This window comes from Bos indicus x Bos taurus, chromosome 5 (genome assembly GCF_003369695.1).
Source record: "Bos indicus x Bos taurus breed Angus x Brahman F1 hybrid chromosome 5, Bos_hybrid_MaternalHap_v2.0, whole genome shotgun sequence".
Taxonomy (NCBI): domain Eukaryota; kingdom Metazoa; phylum Chordata; class Mammalia; order Artiodactyla; family Bovidae; genus Bos; species Bos indicus x Bos taurus.
In genome coordinates this window covers 109,180,462-109,207,435 of record NC_040080.1, presented here as the reverse complement: position 1 = coordinate 109,207,435, position 26,974 = coordinate 109,180,462, and the positions used below count along the sequence as shown (strand labels likewise).

General features: G+C 36.1%; 1 protein-coding gene across 26 annotated transcripts in view; it reads right to left on the bottom strand.

Moving 5' to 3' along the window:
* The window catches only part of PPFIA2 (PTPRF interacting protein alpha 2), a 507,997-nt gene that overhangs the window by 162,088 nt on the left and 318,935 nt on the right, over positions 1-26,974 (bottom strand). For 24 of the 26 annotated variants that reach the window (XR_003511286.1, XM_027543253.1, XM_027543239.1 and 21 more), the window contains one exon: positions 25,960-26,034. The exons of the other annotated variants lie outside the window; for them this stretch is intronic. Coding sequence is in view for 23 of the 24 variants with exons in the window: in XM_027543253.1 (XP_027399054.1) it covers positions 25,960-26,034 (75 nt within the window). In the remaining variant the exon portion in view is untranslated. The remainder of the gene's footprint in view (positions 1-25,959; positions 26,035-26,974) is intronic. 26 annotated transcript variants of the gene reach the window in all.

Here is a 26,974-nt window from a genome sequence, read left to right as displayed (position 1 = left end):
TGAACTGTGGTGTTGAAGAAGACTCTTGAGAGTCCTTTTGATTGCTAGGAGATCCAACCAGTCTATTCTAAAGGAAATCAGTCCTGAATATTCATTGGAAGGACTGATGCTGAAGCTGAAACCCCAATACTTTGGCTACTTGCTGTGAAGAGCTGTCATTTGAAAAGGCCCTGATGCTGGGAAAGATTGAAGGTGAGAGAAGAAAGGGATGACAGAGGATGAGATGGTTGGATGGCATCACCAACTCTATGGACATGAGTTTGGGTAACCTCTGGGAGTTGTTTAATGGATAGGGAGGCCTGGCATGCTGCAGTCCATGGGGTCGCAAAGAGTCAGACACAACTGAACTGAGGTGACTGAACTATTATGTCACTCACTTTGGGATGGGTGGCACCCCAGTGATTTAAGTTACAAAATTCCTTAGCATTCTCCAGTAACTCATATCAAAGAAATTATCACTCTTCAGCATGACTGACTGGCTGTTTTTTCTGTGACTGCCCATTTTGACACTGAGTTTCTTGAAATCAGAAACTATATCTGATTGATTATTCCCAGTTCTTAGTAACTTGTTGACAAGTAGAGAGCACTCTAGAAATATTTATGGAATGTTGAATGACAGCAGACTGTATGAATGGAAAAGACCTATGGGGAGTTGGAAAAATACTCAAGAATGTATATATGGAGAAGAAAATTAGTTATCCACATTAAAGACCACATGAACTTGAAGTCTTTCCTAATGTTCATATTACATGATTCAAGGTTAAAAAAGGCACCCTGGGTGTGGAAGAGCTCACTGGGTAAATAAAGAAAGAAAAGAACAAGAAATATTGCCATAGTCTTGTAGAGTATTCACAAGTCTCGGTGTGAGGAGGCAGACAAAGTAGACAGCACAGGCAACTGCACAGGAAGGTCAGAATAGGATCACGGAAGGGCAGCTTAAGGAACGTCTATAAGAAATAGTACATAAATACAAAGTAATAGGAAATGTCATTGTGTCTTAAAACATTAAAAAACATTCACAATTGTAACCTAGGTAATGTGATTCAGGTGCACTGAAGCAGCACTGTGCTTAAATGCTTTAGATTTAGAAGAGATTTACATTAGATGCAATGTGTAATTCCAAGGGTATCTAGGAATTTATTCATGCCAAAGAATTCTTAAACTGGACACAGAAAAGCAATGTAAATTAACTGTCACTTTCCCCCTTTTCCCTCATATTTTTGAAAATGTTAATGCACAGGATGTTTCTCTGAGGTTGAATGAGGAAGGAAGACAATAAGAAATAGGAGTTTAGAAATTAAATTTCTAATTAAGAAGAGCTAACAATAATACAGTTGCTGAATGTTGAAAATTAATCATATGCCACATATCCCTGGTGGCTCAGAAGGTAAAGCATCTGCCTGCAGTGCGGGAGACCTGAGTTTGATCCCTGGGTTGGGAAGATCCCCTGGAGAAGGAAATGGCAACCCACTCCAGTACTCTTGCCTGGAAAATCCCATGGATGGAGGAGCCTGGTAGGTTATAGTCATGGGGTTGCAAAGAGTTGGACACGACTGAGCAACTTCACTTTCACTTTTCATATGCAAAGCAATTCATATACTCTTACATTATTTCATTTAATCTTCCCAGTAACCTTATATATTTCGTATTATTTTTATTTTACAAATTAGGAAATTAACATAAGGGGAATAAGTAATATATTCAAAGTCTGTAGAAAAGGATATGATAGAGACAGGTTTTCAATCCAGGTATGATACCTTTCAAAGGGATGGTTTTTAAGTATTATGTTATAATGCCTTTTGAAAAGTAATGAAGTCATTCACTGTATACACAATCCAAATATTTATCTAGGTCATGACTACAGTTCTGTGGTCTGATGGTAGGGGAATTTACCTGCCCTGATTTGGCAAACAATTTAGACACAAAATATGTCTTCAATTATTTTTTTGGAATAAAAATCATGCTGTTTACATTATTTATCACTTTTATTTATAACTCTTCTGTGGCACAGGTATGTCATTTTATGTTGAAAACTTTCCAAACTTTTAAAATAAATCATGTCTACCATCCTCATGCTAATTCTCTAGAGATTTTCATTCTGATGCTTTTAAATTCATATTCGCCTTTACCTATTCAACAACAACTTCCAGACAGTGCCCACATCTAATTAGCAAGATTCTTTTCATCTATTTTTACTCCAAACTCAATTAACAATTCCAAGAGTGAGACTTAGAGAAGTCTCACTACACCGACACATAATTTGGCTTCTGCACAAATAACTTATTCTAATTTAGTTGAATTCTCTGCTTAGATTATACTGATGTTGCAACAACAAAAAACAAAGACAGGAAACTAGTAGAGCATAGGGATTCATAATTTACATTTAAGCAACTCTCCAGACACAACAGTTTGGATTTGTGTTGTTATCTATTAATTGGGAAACCAAAAAGATTGAGACACTGATTCCAAAGAGAACTAAGGACACTAAGCCAATAGCAATTTCACTTTCCAACTCTGGCTTTTGGACATGAGATTTAAAAGCATCACTGAAGCATATTAAAACCAGTGTAAAGTAACTTTATGTAGTTCAATGCAGTTCGATCAGTTCATATGTAATATTCATTTTCAATGTTTGTCCGTGAGAATGGATAGACTAAAAACCTATATAACAGTACTGGTCCATTGAATGATCAAATTGCTTTGAGACGAGACTCAGAGGTTTACATTGTGAGGATTCATCTCTTGTCAAGTTCAAAAAAATAGTTACTTAATAACAATGAGTGAATCCATTTTTTCTAATGAATGACTGAATAGCTTGGAAGGGGGAAGTATAGTTTAAGTTGGTGGTTGCTTAGAATTTTTACCACTGCTCTATCTCTGTTCAGTCAACAAATGTTTATTGAATGAATGAGAACACACTGTACATTTTTTTTTTTAATTCCTCCATTTTGACTGACGAACCTCCCCAATTCCCATTAGATGAATTGACTAGGAACTATAATTTCGGTCAGTTGTGTCCGACTCTTCATTACCTCATGGACTATACAGTCCATGGAATTCTCTAGGCCAGAATACTGGACTGGGTAGCCTTTCCCTTCTCCATTAATTTATATGCACATCACCTTAAATTTCTGGTGATCTTTTGATGAAAAATATAGTATACGAACAGTACATGAATTTTGACTGCTTCCAAATTTTATATCTGAACTGATTTAGCTTATCTCTAAAAACAAGGATACTCTCTCTGACTGTGGAATCTAAGCTTATTTAGTTCTTAATGATGAAAAAATTCTTTTAAAAATAATATTAAACATTTTAAGACTGATTCTTAAAATAACAGGCCTGGAAAACTATTATTTTTAGTTTTAAGTTTAAGACAACAGTAGCAATAGCAAAAACTTCAGATGTTTGCTTAGATAGATTTGCTTTTATGGTGGATGATTATAATCTCTATCTCCAACATTAACTATAGCATTCAAAAAAGCTATGTTTTTAATATAGTGATTGATATATAATTCTAATATAAATTCAACTCCCTATCAAATGAATCTCTATTCTATTCATCTAATTGGTATTTGAGTCATTACATTTTTTGGATACTTGGTTACTCTTTATTTTTATTTATTTCCACTACTCAAATTGTTGTCTGATATTTAAAATGACAATAAAATCAAATGCCAGCATTTTCATTAGAAGCATATAAATGGCTTCAGAAAATATAAACCACTTAAATTGGACAGAATTAGTGGATATTGTTAAGGCACTATAAAGCTATTGTAGTAGATTAGCAGCTAAGAATGGGAAAAGATAAAAGAATAGGAATAAAAATGACTGAGGAAACTGCTAGTGTGATAAAGTACAAGAATTAGTCCAGAGAACAAAAGCAAAAATTAAGTCCTAAAAGAGTTTTCTAAAAGTGTCAGTAAATAGGAAAATACACATTGGAAAAAAATATTTTTCACTGAAAGCAGGCAAGCCTCCTTTGAAAATATAAATAAGCAAATAAATAAATGAGGACAGGTGGAAAATGTTCACTGAAATACATGAAAGACACTGAGAAGTGCACCACCACACGTAAGAGGCAAAATTTGGTGTTGAGTGCTGAGAATGTTGGCAGCCACTTAGCTGAAGGTTTTGAATGTCATGGAAAAAATATATTACAATCTCTATCACCCAGGAAGATGCCATTGCTTACAACTTTCCCTGCCCAAAGAGGACAGCAGAATTCTATTTAAAGATAAACTGGTTTTTGTTTAATTAGAAAAGGAGACCAGTAAGTTGAGGTAGCTTTAATGCCAGGGTAAGAATGGTACCCTACTCCAGTACTCTTGCCTGGAAAATCCCATGGACAGAGGAGCCTGGTAGGCTGCAGTCCATGAGGTTGCTAAGAGTCGGACATGACTGAGCGACTTCACTTTCACTTTTCACTTTCATGCATTGGAGAAGGAAATGGCAACCCACTCCAGTGTTCTTGCCTGGAGAATCCCAGGGACGGGGGAGCCTGGTGGGCTGCCATCTATGGGGTTGCACAGAGTCAGACACAACTGAAGCAACTTAGCAGCAGTAGCAGCAGCAACCTATAGAAGTAAACCAAAATTTAAGCCTGTAATGCCTCAAGGTTGCGAAATCGAAATGCTTAGGATAACCAACCATGGACAGCCAACCAGGCTTTATTTTTTAAGCTGTCATCAATTGAATACTGCAATTTCTCTTCTTTGTTTCTGCACTGTATCTGAAGTTCTCCCTTGGCTCCTGTGGTGGAGCACTCCTGATCATGCATTCCTGGTTTGACATTGCTTGATTTGAGTTGATTTTTTTCCAAATAAACTCTTACAAATTTTTGATTTGCCTCAGTTTATCTTTCAACTCTTGGGTCACAATGAAAAAAAGCAAATAGGACTTACTAAAGGTGTTGATTATGATAAAGTATTCGTACTTCTTGACAGAGAAGACAGCTTTCTTCTTCATACTCGCCACAATCACTTCCCCTAAGGACCATTATTCTGTAACGTCAGAAGTATCAAAAATGCTAATTTGGTTTGGGCTTCAGCCAAAAGCAGAGGAATGACTGAAGTAATTATCCTTCCTCCTCCAAAGAAATAAAAAAGAGGGCAAAATAAGGAGACCAAGTTATGCTGAGAAGAAGGTCACAGGAACCTGAATAGTCCAATGATTCCCTGCTGCTGCTGCTGCTGCGTCGCTTCAGTCGTGTCCAACTCTGTGCGACCCCATAGACGGCAGCCCACCAGGCTCCCCCGTCCCTGGGATTCTCCAGGCAAGAACACTGGAGTGAGTCCAATGACTCCCTACATGATGTATTTATGCAGTGGCAAGTATACTCTGAGACTTATGAATCTCTGTCTTCAAAATCCTCAATATATTTTATGAATTATGCTGACATGAATAAAAGCTTCTTTAGTTATTTCATGTATATGAAGCAGTATTAAAATTCATCAAGCAAATACTGATTATTAAATTAATCAAGGTAAGTCTACATAATATTAATCACATCTCTGTCATCTGTTTATTCAAGTGCAGCCCATCCGCTGTTAGGAAATTTGGAGTGTTTTAGAATGAACATTATGTTTTAGTAATCCAAACATGCTGTATTTCCATCAACAAATATTTGAAAAGACTGCATTAAAATTCATCCCTGCGATCTGAGTACTAACCAGGCTTGGAATCTGCTTCAGAGATCAGACAAAATATTAGGACCTTCTGGCGTTTGGGGGTAGAGGGGAATGGGAGGTTGTTGCTTGATAGGTATGAAGTTTCAGTTATGCAAGATGAATCCTTTCTAGAGATGCACTGCACTACATGGGGCTAGAGTCAACGCTATGATACTGTGCACTTTAAAATATGTTAGGTGTTGGAATAACTTCCTAGGTCCAACATGAAGCCACATCAGCACACCAGAACTTGGGTAACTTTTGTGTCCTTGTAAATGCTTTGCTCGACCAGAAAAGCAGCATGTCTGGTCAGCCAATGCCAAATGCCAAGCTAACCCTGGGCCTTTTCACTCCTATCAAGGTGACAAATGCCGCCCCAGTCAATCAGATGTTTTCTATTATTTGTTCTTTACTCTTTATCTTATAAAACCTTCTTGCCTTCCATCTCATTTTGCAGTTCTCTGAAAAGAGACTATTTCATGGGGTGTTATATAAAGCTGGTCTGTATCAGCTTAATTGTTTCCTTCAAAATTTTTTTAATGGAAGATAGATCTCATCTAAGTGTCCTTATGACAAAAGCAAAAATAAAAACAAAACAAAACCAAAAAAAGAACCAAGGGGAATTTTTGGAGGTTGATAGTTGAGTACCTTGATTGTGGTGATGCTATCATGAGTGTATGCGTATGTCCAAACTCATCAAGATGCATACTTTAAAGTGTACTTTTTATATATCAGCTATACCTCAATAATGCTTAAAAAATCAAAATGGCCAACAGGCATATGAAAAAAATAAAATAAATCTCTTTGGAGATGGACTATACTATCCTTTCAGTACCATGAGAAATGACCTTTTCACTTTTTTCAGCCAGGCAGGGCTAACACTGTAAGAACACAGTTGATTTTTTTCCCTTCAATCAGGGCAGAAGTGACAAAATTATAGGCTATGTCTTGCAACAATTGCTTTTAGCTCTGTTATGCTAAGGGAAAGAGTCTTGAGGCAAATAAAAGTATTTCAAGGTGCTTGAAAGTACTTGAAAAACTGTAGAAGGCAGAAACCATATCCATTAGTATTTCTTGCGTATAAAAAAGCAAGCCAGGGTAATAAAAAGGATTCATCCATTTAGTTCCTTCCTTGGACATCACAAAGGAAGTATACTAAACCCACTATTCTTAACAATCCCTTTTAAAACAATCCATTTAATTGGGTTCTAACAGTAATAATCTTGTGTTATATTCATTTGCATGCATTCTAATATTGTATTTATATGACTTTAAATTGTGTACATATTATAAAATGTCAAAATGGGAATTGTCCAGAACTTATGTAGTCTTTATACCTTTTGTTAATGGATGAAGAAAGTGATATTTACAGAGAGTAAACCATAAACCACGTCCCACACTCGATAACTGCCAGCTGGTCAGTCCTACTGTGGACACACTCCACCTCTACAGATCTCAATTCAATCGTCTTATTAAACAGAGGTCCAACAGTATCATGGCTGAAAAGATCAATGTCAACATCAATAGCAATAAGATTTACTGAAAAATACTATGTGCCCAGCACAGTTTTAAGCACTCTATGTGTCACCCACAAACTGGCGCTTGCCATTGGCACTTGCAGTCTGCAAGCTATGAGCTCCAGAAGGTGTTGGCTTCAACATCTCCTGAAAAGAGTTCAGGGTGGGGATCAGGAGTGAGGCACTCTGAAAAAAAACTGGCAGAACTGGTCTTCAGATGGTTAGATATTTTCCGGAGAAGATTTTATGAGCCCAATTCTCACATTTCCTCATATCTAGAAAAGCACTAAAATCCTTCATGACTAGCAATAACCTTCTGCAAAAAATAAGTGCTGGATTGCATGGACTCCCCCTTCACAAAAATCACCTGTTTTCTGACTTTCCCCTTGACTCTTTGGAGCTGATTCCTCAGAGCTCCCTGAAATGCTGTCTCCCAAACTATAGACTTCATTTTGCCCCAAATAAAACTTAACTCACAACTCTCACATTCTGCATTAATTTTCAGTCCAAAATGTATTAACTCATTTAAACCTCTTGACAACCTGATGAGGGATATTCTATTAGAATTGAGGTACTGGGCTTCCCAGGCAGTGCTAGTGGTAAAGAATCCTCCTGCTAATGCAGGAGATATAAGAGATGCAGGTGGGCATGGCGACACACTCCAGTATTCTTGCCTGGAGAATCCTATGGACAGAGGAGCCTGGCCAGCTATAGTCTGTATGGTCGCAAAGAGTTGGACACGACTGAAACGATTTAGCATGCATGCAATTGAGGGAAACAGGTTATAAGGAAATTGCCTGTAGTCAAGAGCTAGCAAAGAACAGAACTATTCAGGGGGAAAGTAAATTCCCCGGGTGGAGATTACAGCTCCTGTTTAGAGTGTGCTCAGGCCTTTCTTGTCATTGGCCAGGGCAGAATATATGCACAGCACTCAGCTGAATAATCTATATAGAAGGACGGTTGTGCACACCACTTGCTACTTTCTCTCCACTTGCCAATACTAACTTCTAACGGCTCTTTACTACTCACTTTTCATAGAACAGTTCATATTTTTGTCTCTTCTTTATTGTGATATATATCTCACTGTGTTGCAATCTGCAGTTTATAGGTTTTATGTCCTATATTTATGTTATGTTTAGATCAGGATTCTTAGCAGTTCAACATCATTGTCATGCTTCTTTAACCATTTTTCTAGATTCTACATATACAGCTTAGTATATGATATCTGAACTCTACTTAATGCACTGTGGTATCCTAAATGGGAGGGAAATGCAAAACGAAGGGGATGTATGTATATGTATGGCTGATTCATTTTGCCGTCCAGTAGAAGCTAACACAACATTGTGAATAAAAATGAATTAATAAAAAATAAATAACTCACTGTAAAACAAATAAATGAATTAAATGCAGGTCCCCTTTTAATGAATCTGCATTTTTTAATATTCTTTCAGTGGGTTTTATTATTTTAATATTAATATAAAATTAACAAAATTAATATTTTAATATTCTAACAGGGGTGACTGTTATACACCCTTTTGTTTGAGGACCAATGCATATGAGGTCTTCAGGTACAGAGGGTTTCTTTCCTGTCATTACTGTATGGCGGGCAGAGGCAGCAGCCCAGTGAAAGATCTCTGAAGGCTGTGACAGTAAGCCTCAGGACATGACCTGAGTGATCATGTATTGTGGGGGGGCCAACTACAGACTTCAGGCTGCCTATTTTTGTCAGGCCCGAAAGCTAAAAATGGTTTTCACGTATTTGAATGGCTAAAAAATATCAAAAGAAGGGTAATACTTTGTGATACATGAAAATAAAAAGAAATTAAATTTCTACTGTCCATAAATAGGTTTTTATTGGAACAGGGCCAAGCTTATTTATTTACATAATTGTCTGATTGCTTTTGCTCTATAATGATAAAGAAGTTGTGATAAAGAGCTTCCAGCCCACAAAACCTAAAATATTTACAAGCTGGTCCTTCAAGAGAAGTCTGCTGATCCTTGGTGTAGCGGCTCATGTCCATTTCTTTCTTTAAAAACTATTCAAGTGGACTTAGGGAAGATCAGAATTATAACTCTACTTCCTGATTTTTAGACTTATGCTTTCTATTCACTTTCACACATTATTTCTAATTTCATTTAAATCAGTAGAAACACAGAATAAATTATCCCTGAAAAGGAATTATTTGATGAAGTAGATTTTTTTCCCACATACTCTTTGCTAACTTGTGTCTAAATAGGAATATTTTAGATGACATTGGTTAACATCACAAATGTAAGAACTGAGAGAATGTATAAAAAAACTAAAAATAAGTGTAGATTATATTTGCAGTGCTTTCTATTCACAGCTCTGTGTAATTTGCTTTACAGAATCTTTCTCTACCTAAACTTAATTTTAGGTTTATACATTTCTAACATAAGCTCTTTGAGAGCAGGCAGTTAGTTACTTCTTACTTAGTCAGTGGTATGTCCTCAAGACACAAAACAGTACTTGATAGCTGTCCAGTAGATTCTGCAGAGCACTTAATAAGATCATGAACTGTGAAGCAGAATTCTGGTTCTACCACTTTCTCACAATATGACCTTATTTACCTTCTCTGTGACTTTCTCCTTTTCTATTAAGTGATAATATTTGTAAAAGCCACATAGTTTTTTAATTGGCAGACTGAGTCAACTAGACAGACCTATGTCTGTCTGCTATAGTTTTTCTCTACTATATCCCTATAGTTCTTAAATCAGAATTAAACTATATAATTTTTAAGTGCAGATAGTCAGGCTTCATGCTAACCGTGAATCAGAATTTCTAGATGTGCTTGTATTTTTCAAAGCTCTACAGGTGAAGCTGGTGTTCAGTCAAGATCGAGAACTAGTGCCCCAGGGTGGACAACCTTTCTATTCTTCCTTTGTATGACAGGCTTCTCTGTGTTAGAAAGAATATTTTTAAAAAGATATCAGTAGCTTTCTCTTTTTCTAATATTGAAATAGTAACTTATTTTCCTCACCTAGTCACTTTTGTTCTTGATACAACAAAAATATCAGCAAGGGTGCAAACCCATCCAATTCCTTGGATAGAAAATAGCTATTCCTTTGGGAATCAGTGGGAATTAATCACTACCTTACAAAACGTTTTAAAAGGCAGAGATGTGAAGAAATGAATAGACTCAAAGAAAGAACAGATGCTCAAATGTTTACTAGCTTTGTATTTCAGGTGAGTTACTTTATGCTTTAGAACCATGTCTTCTGCATCTTTAAAACTGTGACACCACATTTTGCCTTATACAGTGATGAGGCATTAGCAGGATCTCAATAACTTCTCACTGTTAATAGCAGCAATTATCTCATAATCTGGAATTCCATAAAGGTGAGGAGGGCAAATCAGTGAAATTTCCTGGAAGTGTGTTAAAACGCAGCACTGAAGTGCTTGACCCCGTCCACTGCCCCAAATAGTAGGCTCCCCTAAAAAATTTCTGACACTATAACTGTATTGAAATTTCATCTTAAGAAAATTATATTTTCTTTCTCCTACTCCTTTCCAGGCTTTTCTCCCTCCCTCTCTCTCTTTTTCTCTCTCTGTCCCTCTCAGTTTCTTGTTAATTGGTTTTATAAAACTTTCTCAACACATATTCCGATTCTACTTACAGAGTTTTTTCTCCCTCCTTATCTCCCAATCTCAGTATTTTCTGAGTAGAAAATAACATATTGGCTTTATGAGCATGTTATTAAATAAGGAGATATTATCAACACTAATCATTCATTTAAAAAATCTTCAGTTAGGATAGAGACAGTTAAGATGATCTCTAGCTGTGTAGTGAAGAATTTGGCTCTGCCTGAAGAGAGGTCAGGCCTCTGCCTATAGCTTTTGGAGGTAATCTGCATCAAATCTGATAGGAATGTCTTCATTTAGAATGAGGTCTAATTATCTAATTACAGAGGATCATAGGATGTGGTTGGTCACACTTAATAGTTTTATTTCAGGACTGATAATGTCAGAAAGACCAACCATATGGTTTAGGAGGGCTTGTGTCTTGACCTAAAGGCTGAGATCAACCACATGGACAATCAAACTATCAGTTATGTTTACATAATAAGTAAAATAAAACTCAATAAAAACTCTGGAGAGTCAAAGCTTGAGTGAATTTCCCAGCTTGGAGAATTATCTCACATCAGTTCCAGGAGGGTAATATATCCTGGGGACAATGGAAATTCAGCATTTGAAACCCTCCCAGACTCTGCCCTATAGATTTCTTTCCTTGGTTAATTTTGAGCTGTATCATTTCCCTGTAATAAGCCATAATGGTAAATGTAATAGCATCCAGTGAGTTCTGTGAGTCTTTCTAGTGAATCCCGTAAACTTGGAGTTGGTGTCAAAAGTGAGGCCAGTCTTATGAATGACTGTGTCCCTGGAATTTGAAGTTTGGCTAAATGCTTGTAATGGTGTTAACGGATTGAAGACTTATGTGCCCCCCCCCCCAAATCCATATCTTGAATCCAAACCCCCAATGTGATGGTTGTAGGAGGTGTAGCCTCTGGGAGATGATTAAGCCATGAGGGTGGAGTCCACATTAGTGGGATTTAGTGCCCTTATGAAGGACACTCTAGAGGTCTCTCTCATTCATTCTGTGCACCATTGATGAACCAGGAAGCAAATTCTTATCAGACACCACATTTACCAGGTCTTGATCTTTGATTAGGTAGCATGGACAACTGTGAGAAGTAAGCGGTGGTTTAAGCCACCCAGCCTATGGTAGTTTGTTTTAGCATCCCTAAAGGCTAAGAGTCGGTCATGACTTAGTGACTCAAGCACCACCACCAAAGGCTAAGACAAACAAATAGTATATGGCAAATATAAGTTGATCACACTTGTGATGTTTTCTGCTACCAAGGTTTTAAAAAGTAAAATTATGAGCAGTCAAATTAATAGTTACACACACATTGACATACACACACAAAGCAGATTAAAGAAATCCATGCAAACTTTCTGTTCCATATATTTCCTTTTAGTATCACCGTAGCTCACCTTTTTGGAACTTCCAAATTTCTCAACATTTGAGATCCATTGCCCTTCCCTGCCAAAGTGAAATGGGAATAGAGAAGTGCTACAGAAATCCTCTGATTTTGTTTAGTAAAAGTGAGGTCTCAGATTTTCTACACTGAAAATTTAGGGACCAATACAACACTCTCAAATTCAAATTCAAAGTAATGCTCAAGATTCTCCAAGCTAGGCTTCAGTAGTACAAGAACCAAGGACTTCCAGATGTTCAAGCTGGATTTAGAAAAGGCAGAGGAACCAGAGATCAAATTGCCAACATCTGTTGGATCATCGAAAAAGCAAGAGAGTTCCAGAAAAACATCTGCTTGATTGACTATGCTACATTCTTTGACTTTGTGGATCACAACAAATTGTGGAAAATTCTTAAAGAGATGGAATACCAGACCACCTTACCTGCCTCCTGAGAAATCAAGAAGCAACAGTTAGAACTGGACATGGAACAATGGACTGGTTCCAAACTGGGAAATGAGTACGTCAAGGTGCATATTGTCAATTTATTTAACTTATATGCACAATACATCATGCGAAATGCTGGGCTGGATGAAGCACAAGCTGGAGTAAAGATTGCTGGGAGAAGTAACAATAACCTCAGATATGCAGATAACACCATCATTATGGCAGAAAGCCAAGAGGAATAAAGAAGCCTCTAGATGAAGGTGAAAGAGGAAAGTGAAAAACCTGGCTTAAAACTCAACACTCAAAAAATGAAGATCATGGCATCTGGTCCCATCACTTCATGGCAAATAGATGGGGAAAGAATGGAAACAATGACAGACTTTATTTTCTTGGGCTCCAAAACCACTGCCAATGCTGACTGCAGCCATGAAATTAGAAGACACTTGCTCCTTGGAAGAAAAGCTATGACCAACCCAGACAGTGCAGTAAAAAGCAGAGACACTACTTTGGCAACAAAAGTCCATCTAGTCGAAGACATGGTTTTTCCAGTAGTCATGTATGGATGTAAGAGATGGACCAGAAAGAAGGCTGAGTGCTGAAGAATTGATGGTTTTGGACTGTGGTGTTGGGGAAGACTCTTGAGAGTCCCTTGGACTGCAAGGAGATCAAACCAATCCATCCTAAAGGATATCAGTCCTGAATATTCATTGGAGGGACTGAGGCTAAGGCTGAAGCTCCAATACTTTGGCCACCTGATATGAAGAGCCAACTTACTGGAAAAAGACCCTGATGCTGGGAAAGATTGAAGGCAGGAGAAGAAGGGAAAGACAGAGGATGAGAGGTTGGATGGCATCACTGACTCAATGGAGTTTGAGCAAGAGCTGGGAAATGGTCAAGGACAGGGAAGCCTGGCGTGCTTCAGTCCAGTTCAGCTCAGTTCAGTCGCTCAGTCACGTCTGACTCTTTGCGACCCCATGAAGCACAGCACATCAGGCCTCCCTGTCCATCACCAACTCCCGGAGTTCACCTAGACAGCTGCAGTCCAAGGGGTCACAAAGAATCGGACACAACTGAGTGACTGAAAACAACCATGATGCTCTCATGCTGTTTCCTTCAGGATTCCAGGCAGAGTTATACTGTAGTTTACACCAAGGGAAAACATTTAGATGCAAGGTTCAAAATCTAGTAATTAAATTTATCCAAATAATTACAAAAGCATCTAGATGTTTTAATGTGCTTTTTTTCTATACAGTGAAATGTTTAATTTCAACACAATATAAGGCAGTTCAAATGCACGTTAATTTAACTAATTGATTTGTTTGTGTATGTGTGTTCAGTTGCTGAACATTAAACACTGTGTCTGACTCTTTGTGATCCCATGGACTACAGTCCTCTGAGCTCCTCTGTGCTTGGTATTTTCCAGGCAAGAATACTGGAATGGGTTGCCAATTCCTAGTTCTGGCAATCTTCTGGACCCATTGATCAAACCCGCATCTCTTGCACCTCCTGCATTGGCAGGTAGATTCTTTACCACTGTGCCACCCAGGAAAGCCCAATTGATTTAATGCATGTCATTAATTAATGCCTGTTGCATCTTTCTGTCAATATAATGAAGCCACGATCCTTGAAGTAATCCATAGAAACACAACAAATATAAAGATGTCATGATGAATTTAAATAACTACTACTAAGTAAACTGTTGATTTAGAAACAGTTTCCATATTTAAAGAAATTTTGTTATTAAGAGAAAGGCCAGGTAGTCTTGTGGCTACTGTTAAACACTAAAATCTGAAGTCTTCTGACATCCTGGCTTTGGATCCCTGCTGAGTAGTGACAACATGCTAAACAATTCACTTATTTCCTTGAAGTTTCAGTTTCAAAATGCAAGTAATAACTACACTTTCTCATAGGTTGTAATGACTAACTGAAAAATATGTCTGTGTGTGTGCATGTCTAATGGGGGGTAGCAACAGTGCCTAGCATAATGCCAGGCACACAATAATCTCCCTCAGATTCGCAGGTGCTATTATTTTTACAAACTGCATAAATGAGTGAATTGAAAAGTCATATATAACATTTGTGTAGTGCTACAGAATCATCCTATGAATGAATATATTTTTTGTTTCTTTAATAAAAGGGGATTTTGTTCTGAGTTTAAATAAAGCACTGCTATTATATCATCAAGTTTGCACTGTCAACAGAAGAGAGTTTTCATCTATTTAACTAATTAGCTGATATTCACTTTTTAAACCTAATAAAAGTAATACAACTTAAGTACTTCAAGTTTACAAAGTGTTTCCTTGTATACTATTTTATCTAAAATCATGACTCCCTTGAAAGATAGGCTAGCCCAGATTTTATTTATTTATTTATTTTCCAAAATTTATTAATATTCCATTTCACAGATGAAAAAGCTGAGGTGCAGAGGTTAAATAAATTACCATGGGTTACAGAATCAATAAGTGATAGATATAGGAGTCAACTGAAACTGAAATCTTTTGACTTGAATTTAATATACTTTTTTAATTTTTATTTTGTACCTTGTCTCTTACTAAATTCAGTACTACACTTAAAAAGGATAAATAATCTTGCTCAACTTTTTAGTTTTAGAGTTAAAAATAATATGCTAATAAACACATGGGTAAAGTAATACCCATCAATTATGATGTTTATGACCAAAGTATTAATACTAATATCAAGCATGATTTTGCTAATAGAAAAAAATAATTCATGATCTCCATATGCAAATATAAAACAATCAAGTCTGCTATTACAAGAAAAACAAACTTTATACTTTCATCAAAGACAAGATTCTAACCAAAACAGAGACTTTTAAAAGACTTGAAGACAGACTTCAAACGTCTCATAAACAACAGGAGACAATTTTAAACTATATTTTAAACAATTGCTTCACACCGGTCTTGAAAATAGTAAAAATAATGGAAGTAGCAAATAGCAGTTTCTTTAGCTCTCTTTTCACTGCTGAGATTTAACATACATTGTTGTAAGATGTCTTGATTCCTTTCTATTTGGGAAATATTCTTTGTACTAGAACAATACAATGATCAGCAACAAAGAAGACATTTTCTATTGATGATAATAATTTGGGTAATTTACAGTTTCTATACTTATGTTCATAGTGGAGTACCATCACAAAGGAACATCTAGAGGTGTCATAGGGAATTGTAAGCCTTTGTGAACAACTATAGGTTTGACCATGCTGAAACTTTGAGTTGATCAATATCAAGCAAAAAAGGACATCCTTCACGATGCTTAAACGCTACCATTAAATAAAATCAATTAACAATTACACAATTTTCTAACTCCAAATGATACAACTCCAACAGGAAGAGTAGGTTCCCAGTAAGTGGCTTTGTGGAAACTCTTAACAGTTTGCAGGCAATCTAAAAAGACCACGTCGAGGATTTTTTATTACCTTCAAGGGATCTAAGTTTGCAGCTGCAAGGATGGCATTATCTTATGCAAACACTGTTGTCATTTAAAAAGTTTTGCTGATGAACCTATTTGCAGAGAAGCAATGGAGACCAGACTTATGGACATGGCTGGCGGGGGTGGGCAAGGAGAGGGTGGGATGTATGGAGAGAGTAACATGGAAACATACATTAGCATATGTAAAATAGACAGTTAATGGTAATCTGCTGTATGACTCGGGGAACTCAAACCAGGGCTCCTAACAACCTAGAGGAGTGGGATGGGGAGGGAGGTGGGAGGAGGGTTCAAGTGGGAGGGAACATGGGAAAACCTATGGTTGATTCATGTTGATGATAGACAAACACAATATTGTAATGCAATTATCCTTCAATTAAAAATAAATAAAAAAATAAAATCCAAATAAACATCTAGAAAAAAAAAAAAACTGAGCCATGATGACTCAAATGCTAATAAAATTGAGTCATGATGACTCAAATGCTAATAAGACATGAAACTTACATTAGACTTTCTGTTGGAATGAGAATTCAAGTTGATCAAGGAACTTATTGATAATGAAAAGTTTCATTTACTAATGATGAAAATAAACCAACCAGTTGAATTAGGATATGTTGTGTACATAAACATGTAGGAAATCAGCAAGCTGTTTTAAGATTAATCATTTAATAAAGGCAGTGAGAGACATAAAATATTAAATCTGCTTTTATCTCATAGAACTGGGAAAGAGATAGAATGAAATGAACCCCCAAAATGAGTAATTGGCAAAAGGCCTATCAACATAAATAATTACCAATTTTAGGATTATGAAATAATTTAACTCAAGAACTTTTTCAGTGGTGTCCTTTTCTATATCTGGAGTTTTCCACTAACAGAAATGGCAGGTTTAATTTAAAGAGAAAAATTACTTGGTCATTTCATTAATTCTGCAAATAAGTGATCCTACAAATTTCTATAAGTTTTGCTATCAGCTCCCCCAAGGCAAATTTTTCTAATAAGCACTGCTCAACCACTTTTCCACTTTCCCCCTGGTTCTTCTGGTTTATCTTTAACAAATTTCTTTCTAATTATTTAAATATTGAGTTGCTCATGAATTTCAGAAGCTTCCTGAATTTTACTTCTATCAAGTTTTAGGGCAACATTTTACCTCTGAAGCAAAGTCACCTGAGACAACTTTAGTTTCATATTTGTATCTCATTCTTTCAAATTATGATGAATAACAGAACAGAACTTCATAGATTTAGATAAGGAAATACCATGACGAATCTATGTTGTTTCAGTTCATAAGTGCTGTGGCTGCTGCTGCTGCTGCTAAGTTGCTTCAGTCGTGTCCAACTCTGTGTGACCCCATAGATGGCAGCCCACCAGGCTCCGCCCTCCCTGGGATTCTCCAGGCAAGAACACTGGAGTGGGTTGCCATTTCCTTCTCCAATGCGTGAAAGTGAAAAGTGAAAGTGAAGTCGATCAGTCGTGCCCGACAAGTAGTGACCCCATGGGCTGCAGCCTACCAAGCTCCTCAGTTCATGAGATTTTCTAGGCAAGAGTACTGGAGTGGCTTGCCATTGCCTTCTCCGAAGTGCTGTGGAAACTGGCTTTATTTAATTTGCCAGGGTAACTTAATGAGAGCTTCCTCTGAGTCTACCACACCACCCCAAATTGTTCTTGCTTAGTCTTAATTGACTCTTTGCCATATTCTACATTATGGTATTCTCAAGCTTTTTGAACTCACAAAAGTAACTCTGTTTCCACCTCCCTTAGCAGATAATCCACTTCCTTGGGATGACCCTCTGATAAAATTCCTATGTCTTCTTTCCTCTCCAGATCAAAATCTTCATTCACGTCTCTACTACACATTCCATTTTCCTTCCCACAATTCTCAAAGGTAGGAGTGCTACTACTTTCCATTGATCTCCAAATCACTCTTATCCTCTTCCCTGTTGTCCATCAATAACCCCTTCTTTCTCCTTTTTTGTAGTGGCTGTAAGCATCTTCAACTGGCTGTCCCTGAATACTGCCTACTTATTTAGCTTTCACCCTCCTCTCTCCATTGCCAAACTTCTCAGATGAGTATTCCTCACTGTCTCCCATTTTTAGACTTCTAATTTACTCAAATTCTTTTCATCACAGCTATTCCATTATAGTGCCATTATAGTTTCCTTCCATTATAGTTTACTATAATGTCTTTGCAAACATTTTCAGAGACTTTCTAATTGCAAATCGAATAACCTCATATTAGACATGATCTCACAGTTTTCTATGAAACATTTGATGCTGCTGACACATCCAATCTCCATTTAAAACTCTTGTCTCTCTCTCCCTCTTTCTATCATTTTTTTTTTTTTTTGCTTCGAGGACTCTTGACTACTTTTTGGTGTAGGTTTCACCTTTGCCTGTACCTATTTACCTTTTCCACATCCATGGATTCAATACAGTACTGGTTCTTAACTCAAAAGACTGTAGTGATGATTAAAAGTGCAATGTACTTAAAACAATGGCCATATTCCAAGGTTCCATAAACTCCTCAAATGTGAATTTGTTGTCTCTAGCCCCTCTCATGATCTTGATCCAGTATTCTGAATGTGAGTGATACCTGGTTTGCCCATAAAGTTATTTAATTTTTCCTTAGGAAATAAGACTTTAGGAATAAGGCTGGTTGTAGATGAAGTAACATGAAATGCTAATTTCCTTAAGATAATTCTTATTGAAAGTTGAAAGATTCAGTGGCTGGAATAAAATGAAAACATAGAATAAAAGCAACATAAAAATACAGTCTGCAACTAAATGTGCCAGTTCATTTTAGATATAATACAATCACATAGAAAAGCTTTTAAAATAAGTACAGCTGTGGACTCAGTGAAATTAGTCTGTCAATTGAACTTTTACTGTAGCTTCTGAATAATCCATTTTGTCTGGCTTAATTAAATAATTAAAAAAGCATATGGGCTTCTGCTAAAAGAGAACACATTGTTAGAATGTAATCTATTTATTCCTCTGTACTTCCCTTTATTGTACTTTTTTTTTTTTTTTTGTAGTTTTCCAGTTTTAAGCAATAACAAAAGTACTCTTCAAGAAATAAAGACTTGATTGCATTTTCTCTGTCTAAAGAATCTGGACTCACTTTTTTAGGACAATGGCCTGGAAGATGTATTCAATGTTAACAATACAGTCTGCCCTTGTGGGGCTATTCAAAGAGGCATAAAATAACAACAAATTTTCATTATGTATATGTATTTATTTACAATGTTGTTTTGATTCTTTCATTTATTAGTATTTTCCATTAGTAAAAGAACTTAAGAAATGCCAGATTGTTCAAGTTCTCTGTTTAACTTCTGTATTTTGCATTAGGAGTCCTCTTTCTTTCAAGAAGCAGTAGTGATTTTTATCTGAACTATAAACATAGAATATTGACTCAGACATATATTTTTTTAGTTGTAACTCTTGTACGCTAGTCTGCAACATTAAAAATCTGATTATATTTCTTCCCTTTAAAAAAGCTTGTTGCTGATTCACCATTGTCTACAGGATGAAGCCAGGCTCTAGGCATCCCAGACTCAGATTTGCCTTTCTCTGCAGCCTCATCCCCATCTGTAATACTGCCTGCTTCTCTTTTCTTCCTCCAGCTTCATCTGACAAGCTCTTTGTAGTCACCCTCAAAATTCTAGGTAAATATTTTTCCCTAGGAATATTTAAATTTTTTTTCCAGCTTTATGGATATATAACTGATGAAAAACATTTATAAGTTTAAGGTATACAATGTGAATATTTGATATATGTATATATTATGAAAGATTACCACAATAAGGTTAACTAACTGGAGTGGGTAGCCCTTCCCCTCTTCAGGAGATCTTCCCAAACCAGGGACTGAAATCAGGTCTCCCACATTGCAGGCAGATTCTTTACCAGCTGAGCCACAAGGGAATTCCAAGAATACTGGAGTGGGTAGCCTATCCCTTCTCCTGTGGATCTTCTGGATCCAGGAATTGAACCAGGGTCTCCTGCATTGCAGGCAGATTCTTTATCAACTAAGCTATCAGGGAAGCCCTAACTAACATATCTAATACTTCACGTGTGTGTGTGTGTGTGTGTGTGTGTGTGTGTTGAGAACATTTATGACCTGCTCTTATTAAATTTCAGGTATACTACATAAAGATTTGGACAGGACTGAGTGACTGAACTGAACTGATAAGTGTTGTGAACTATAGTCACCATTCTGTATATCAGATCTCCTAATCTTAATCATTGTATAAGAGAAAGTTTATATTCTTTGACAAACATCTCCCCTTTTTACCCAAACTCTAGCCTTTAGCAACACCAATCTAGTCTTTCTGTGTGTTTGACATTTTTAGAATCTGTATATAAATGAGATCACATAGTATTTGTCTTTCTTTGTCTAACTTATTTCACTTAGCATAATGCCCTCAAAGTTCATCATTATCCATGTTGTTGTAAATGGCAGGATATCTCTAGGAAGTTTTTTGTAATACCATCTGCTTTTCCTCATTCATGTCCATACAATTAATTACTACTAAAGCTTGTGGTTTCATTTTCACTTTAGTATTATTGCATTATAATTACTTTTTATTGTGGTAAATAGTATATAGAATCTGCCATTTAAAACATTTTAGGTGTACAGCTAAGTGGCAATACATAGATTTACATTGTTATATAATCATCAACACCATTCAACTTCAAAAATTTTCTTATCTTCCCAAACTGAGATTCTGGACCCTTAAATAGTAACTCCTCATTATAGTTACTTTTTACTGTGTCTATTTTCCCTAACAGATTTGAAAAAAAAACTGTTGCTTTATTAATATCTGAGTTTATCAATATATTTATACCCAGTACTTAATATAATGGCTGGTAAACAGAAAATGCTCAATAAATGTCTGTTGAATTGATGTATCATGCTCAAAATCACAGTTTATTATGTCAGCTAGCCATATCAGATTGTCAACTTTCCAGCTCTACTGCACCCTAACCCCACAGTTTATAAAAGAGAAAAAGAGGACACATTTTCAGTGGATTTCACTTTACCAACACAAAAACAAAAACCAAAAATAAAACACTACAAAACAAATACAAAACTACACCTCAGTGCTTTTTAATTTCATAAAGAGTAAATGCCACATTCTGAGCATGACTTCAGGGTTTTCTAGAATCTGAGTCCTATTATCCTCTCTTCCCTCCTCTTCCACACTTTTTCATACTTAGATTCTTACCAATACAATATCATCCATTATTTCTGAAACAGGCAAATTCAGGTTTCCTTAATCATACTGTTTGCTCACCTTAAAATGTTTCCCTACAGTTTTGAATCCAAATCATAATTTTCCTTCATGGGTGAAACTTTCTCTGATAATTTGATTCAAAACAAATACTCTTCATCTCTCTGCTCTTTTGTACTTTATTTGAGTCTCTGTTTTATTTTTATTTAGTTTTGTACTAAATTACATTTTACTTATGTTTATATGTTTGTCTTCATCACTGGAGGACAAATTATATAAACATTTTGTTGTTGCTTAGTCACTAAGTCATGTCCAACTCTTTGAGACCCCATGGACTGTAGCCTGCCAGGCTCCTCTGTCCATGGAATTTCCCAGGCAACAATCCTGGAGTGGGTTGCCATTTCCTTCTCCAGGAGATCTTTCCAATCCAGAGATTAAACCTGAGTCTCCTGCACTGGCAGGCTGATTCTTTACCTCTGAGCCACCAGGGAAGTCCATATAAACATCTGCATAATGCTTATTTATCCTTTCATTTTTTTTCTACTTCTACCATCAGAGACTCACAGAATTTTCTGTACATAGTAGTTACTCAATAATTATATTTTGAAAAGACAAACATCCTTATTTTATAGACATGATCAATATAGTGCTGTTTATTGAGCATGACGAAGGTTGTTCCAACTATTTAAATAAGGAAATACCCAAGGAACAATGTGAAAATACCAAATAGAAGGAACTCTATACAATGCAAGCTGACAAATATATATTGATCACAAAGTTGATATCACTGTACTGAGTGAAATAAGCACAAATAAGCAAGACATAGCTCACTTTCTCAGGGAACTAACAACCTAGACTTAGGTATATAATAAACTCTAATACTTGTTTAACAGTCAAAACAAATGCTGAAGCAATGAGAGTAAGCAATTTAAACAAAGAAGCAATGATTATCGGATAGAAATCATAAAAGATTTCATTAGAAAGGTGATGTCTGAACTTGAGTTTAAATGGGGAAGTACGATTTCAATGGGTGAATAGGGGTTGTGGACACATTCCAAGAGAGACATTAACGTAAGTAAGATTTAGAGTCAGGAAAAATGCTGGCTGCTTTCAAAAACAATGAATACTATAATTTAACAAGATGTTAGAATGACTCAGAAAATTGGGCTAATAAGAGTTATTAGCCCTAGTAGTAGAGATCATTATGTTATTAACATTCATAAATATGTAAATTTTTGGAAAAGCAAGAGAGATCCAGAAAAAACATCTATTTCTGCATTATTGACTTTGCCAAAGCCTTTGACTGTGTGGATCACCACAAACTCTGGAAAATTCTGAAAGAGATGGTAATACCAGACCACCTGACCTGCCTCTTAAGAAATCTGTATGCACGTCAGGAAGTAACAGTTAGAACTGGACATGGAACAACAGACTGGTTCCAAATAGGGAAAGGAGTACATCAAGGCTGTATATTGTTACCCTGCTTTTTTAATTTATATGCAGAGTACTTCATGAGAAACGCTGGGCTGGAAGAAGCACAAGCTGGAATCAAGATTGCTGGGAGAAATATCAATAACCTCAGATATGCAAATGACACCACCCTTATGGCAGAAAGTGAAGAAAAACTAAAGAGCCTCTTGATAAAAGTGAAAGAGAAGAGTAAAAAAGTTGGCTTAAAGCTCCACATTCAGAAAACGAAGATCATGGCATCTGGTCCCATCACGTCATGGGAAATAGATGGGGAAACAGTGGAAACAGTGTCAGACTTTATTTTTGGGGGCTCCAAAATCACTGCAGATGGTGATTGCAGCCATGAAACTAAAAGACACTTACTCCTTGGAAGGAAAGTTATGACCAACCTAGACAGTATATTAAAAAGCAGAGACATTACTTTGCCAACAAAGGTCCATCCAGTAAAAGCTATGGTTTTTCTAGTAGTCATGTATGGATGTGAGAGTTGGACTATAAAGAAAGCTGAGTGCCGAAGAATTGACGCTTTTGAACTGTGGTGTTGAAGAAGACTCTTGAGAGTCCCTTGGACTGCAAGGAGATCCAACTGGTCCATCCTAAAGGAAATCAGTCCTGAATATTCATTGGAAGGACTGATATTGAAGGTGAAACTCCAATACTTTGGCCACCTGATGTGAAGAACTGACTCATTTGAAGAGACCCTGATGCTGGGAAAGATTGAGGGCGGGAGGAGAAGGGGACGACAGAGGATGAGATGGTTGGTTGGCATCACTGACTCAATGGACTTGAGTTTGAGTAAACTCCAGGAGTTGGTGATGGACAGGGAGGCCTGGCGTCCTGCAGTCCATGGGGTCACAAAGAGTCGGACACAACTTAGCAACTGAACTGAACTGAATATGTAAATTATATCATTATGTTAGTAACATATTAATATGGCATAGATTACATTATATATCAGAAAATATGATAATAATCAGTATGAATGGAGCTTTGCTTAGTGTATTTAACCTTGAAGAATTATACAGCAGAAACCCTACTGTAATATCCCAGTTGAGAATAAGGAAGATCTGAACTATGGTGGTTTTGATGTATATGGAAAAATGAGAACAAATTAGTGCAGGATAGAGTGTGGATAAGGTTAAATGTATGCATCGAAACCCCGTGAATGCATAGAGCTAAGATAAATTCAAAGACAATCACACTTTCAAGAGAGAATAGTGGTACGTTAGGAGAAATAATCTCTCTGGGTTCACTTGTAAAATAATACTAGTAAGCCTGGCATGCTGCAGTCTATGGAGTCGCAAAGAGTCTGACACGACTAAGTGACTGAACTGAACTGAACTTCCAGTATTATTCTGCTGATATATGTGTATCTAGCGTAAAGCCTAGAGATTTAAAGCACTCAATAAATATTAGCTATTGCTATTATTAACATACCAATAGAATAATCTAATACGGAAAATGGCATCTGACTCTAAAATGTTTATGATTTCATTTATTTATAAGTATAATGAAAAGTTATTAAAAAAATCAAAGACTATAGAAATATATAGCACATGTTTGCAAACACCAAAGACAACTAATGGTAACAGTTTGGCTAGTTTTTTTCCTAGTCCTATAGTAATACATTATTTTCTTAATTAATTAATTTTTAAAAATTGCATTACTATTATTTGTAGTTGTGCAAAACTGGGAGCACTCTGTACAACCTCTTCCTTTTTCCATAATAGAATGCTTTGGAGCTTTCAGAACAGAACATATAGTTATCTCATGTTCTTTTTAATAAGACTGCTTATTTCACTTCATTAACGTGCCACAGAGAATCTAAGGGGCACGAGGGAACCTAGGGAGGCTCGTCAGCACACATGGTAACTTTTTGTTAACTAGAAAAATGGGTGCCTATAAATGTTTACAGTCCCTTTAGTGCATGTCTTCATTATTAAATCCTAAAATGGTTTAATCCTTGATTCATGCTTGCTGGACACCTGTGGCAGAGAACAATCTATACAAACATTAGCAGAGCCCTTGAAGATGCCAAACCAATTTTTAAAACCTTTAGTGGAGCTCAGAAAAGAGCATGAATGCTGAGTTACAGATTTGGTTTCTTTTTCACAGGAGTCATGGTTGAAGTCTTGGATGAAGGAGATATGGATGAAGTCTCCGAAGAATAGATTATATAAAGAAAAGTGTTAAAGGGTGCTAACTCCAAAATCATCTGTGAGAATGGGAAATGCATTATTTCTGAAGTTTAAATTGTTAAACCTAGAACAAACAAAAGCCTATAAAAGCTCATTTCATTAGCCTAGCTAATTTTAAAAAACAAGGGAGTTTGTACCAGACAAGACTTTTAGCATGGTTGTAAATATATACTTGTTTGTATGTGAAGTGTAAATGTATTATTTTGTTAAGAATCTCTTGGCAAACCTATAATTAGGGACACTGATCTCCCACTTGCTTAAGTATTTAAAAGTAGGAAGATTTTGCTAAATTGTTTAGTAATAATAATACCTGTATTTACATTCCTGGAACAGACTTCTGAAAAAAGGTAGCCTTGTAAATAATTATCAGAGAAAAGGAGAGAGACAGAGCGAGATGGGGCTATTTTAGTGGCCTGAATACATTTAATTTGAGATCCATCTATCTATCACTCATCTATATCTTATCCAATGACCCAAGTTCACTGGTAGACAAACAAGGAAATAAAATATTCTAAAGGAAAAACAACTCTGTAAATCTCATGGATGATTATGATTATAAAATACTTTCTTAACGTCATGAATGAGAGCAAAAGAGTGGATTCAAAGATGCCACTAAACATGGGCACAATGCTTCATTTGTAACAATTTCCTAATTTAAGAGATATTTGACATGTGTTCCAGTTTTGGAGCTGTGTTTTACTTCTTAAAAGGACTGGCATTCTGACTGCAGTCTTTCTAAATCCCCATCTCAGTAGCTCTTATATCACTAGCTCTTGATAATTTTCCTTTCCTCTCTTAGTGACAGATCTGAATCACCAGAAATCAGAAAACATAATTCTGGCAGCTAGTTTGAACAGGCCTTGTTCAGTGGCATAAACAGAATGTAATTTATTTTTTGTGACAGTTTTAATAAATGTGACGTGAAACACAAGGGATATAATGTTATCGATATTGCACCTCGAAAGAGGAGAAAGTTTGGTATGTTACCTCCTGATTAGCAGCAGCTAGTTCTTCTTCCAGTGCAGAGACTCTTTCTAAAGAAACCCTCAGTCGCTCCCTTACCTAGAAGAAAAACCAAAATATGTGCAGTAATGTACATCCCATACATATTGAACTGTGCTGAATCCATTAATATTACCAGAGACAGTCACATTTGGCAAACTATTAAACTATTTATATCCCTAAGTGCTCAGGAATACTATGACTATGTTGTCACTTTACAATATGACTGTAACAAGGGATTTATTTCTTGCAAACAAGTCCTTCTAGTGTTTCAGTTAAGATCAACTCCTCTTGTACTGAATTCTGATACAAAGTGGAGGCAAAGTTCAAAAGTTTATTATGAATTCATCTGAAAAACAGTCACTGATTAAGCATAAGATAAAGGCAAAAAACTTTTACTGCTTTAAAAAATAAGTCTTTTCCTTTGATGTTTAGTACAAAATAATTTGTCTAAAAGCAAAGGATTCTTAGAACCTGAAAATTGTTGCCCATTGCTCACAAAATTAATTTTGTATTAGTTAGAGGTCTACATGGTAATTGAGGGATTGGAAAGTATGTAATTACTCTGGAATTCCTAACTACTTTTCAGATACCAAAGGTTAAACCATTATATTTTACAGAACCAAAGAATGCACATTCAGTTTGAAAGTAATGATTTCCAAATGTTTCATATACAAATGAAACTCAGAGAAAAGTTTCTTTGATCTTTGTTTTCTTAGAACTTCTAAAATTGTTTTAGTTATCTTATGTTCAGATTTACAGATATGCTTCATATTAAATGCATCAAAAGTAGAAAAGCTCAGAGAAAGAAGTTTGGCTAAACTAAAATAAATGACTACAGCAGTTTAATTTTCCTTAAAAACATCAACAAAATTTATAGATTTAATTTAAAATAGAATTCATGGTGAGTTTTAGATTATTTATGATTAACATTGATTTTCCATGGGAATATAACAGTAAGCATTTTAATATGTAATTATATAAATAAATTACATAATAA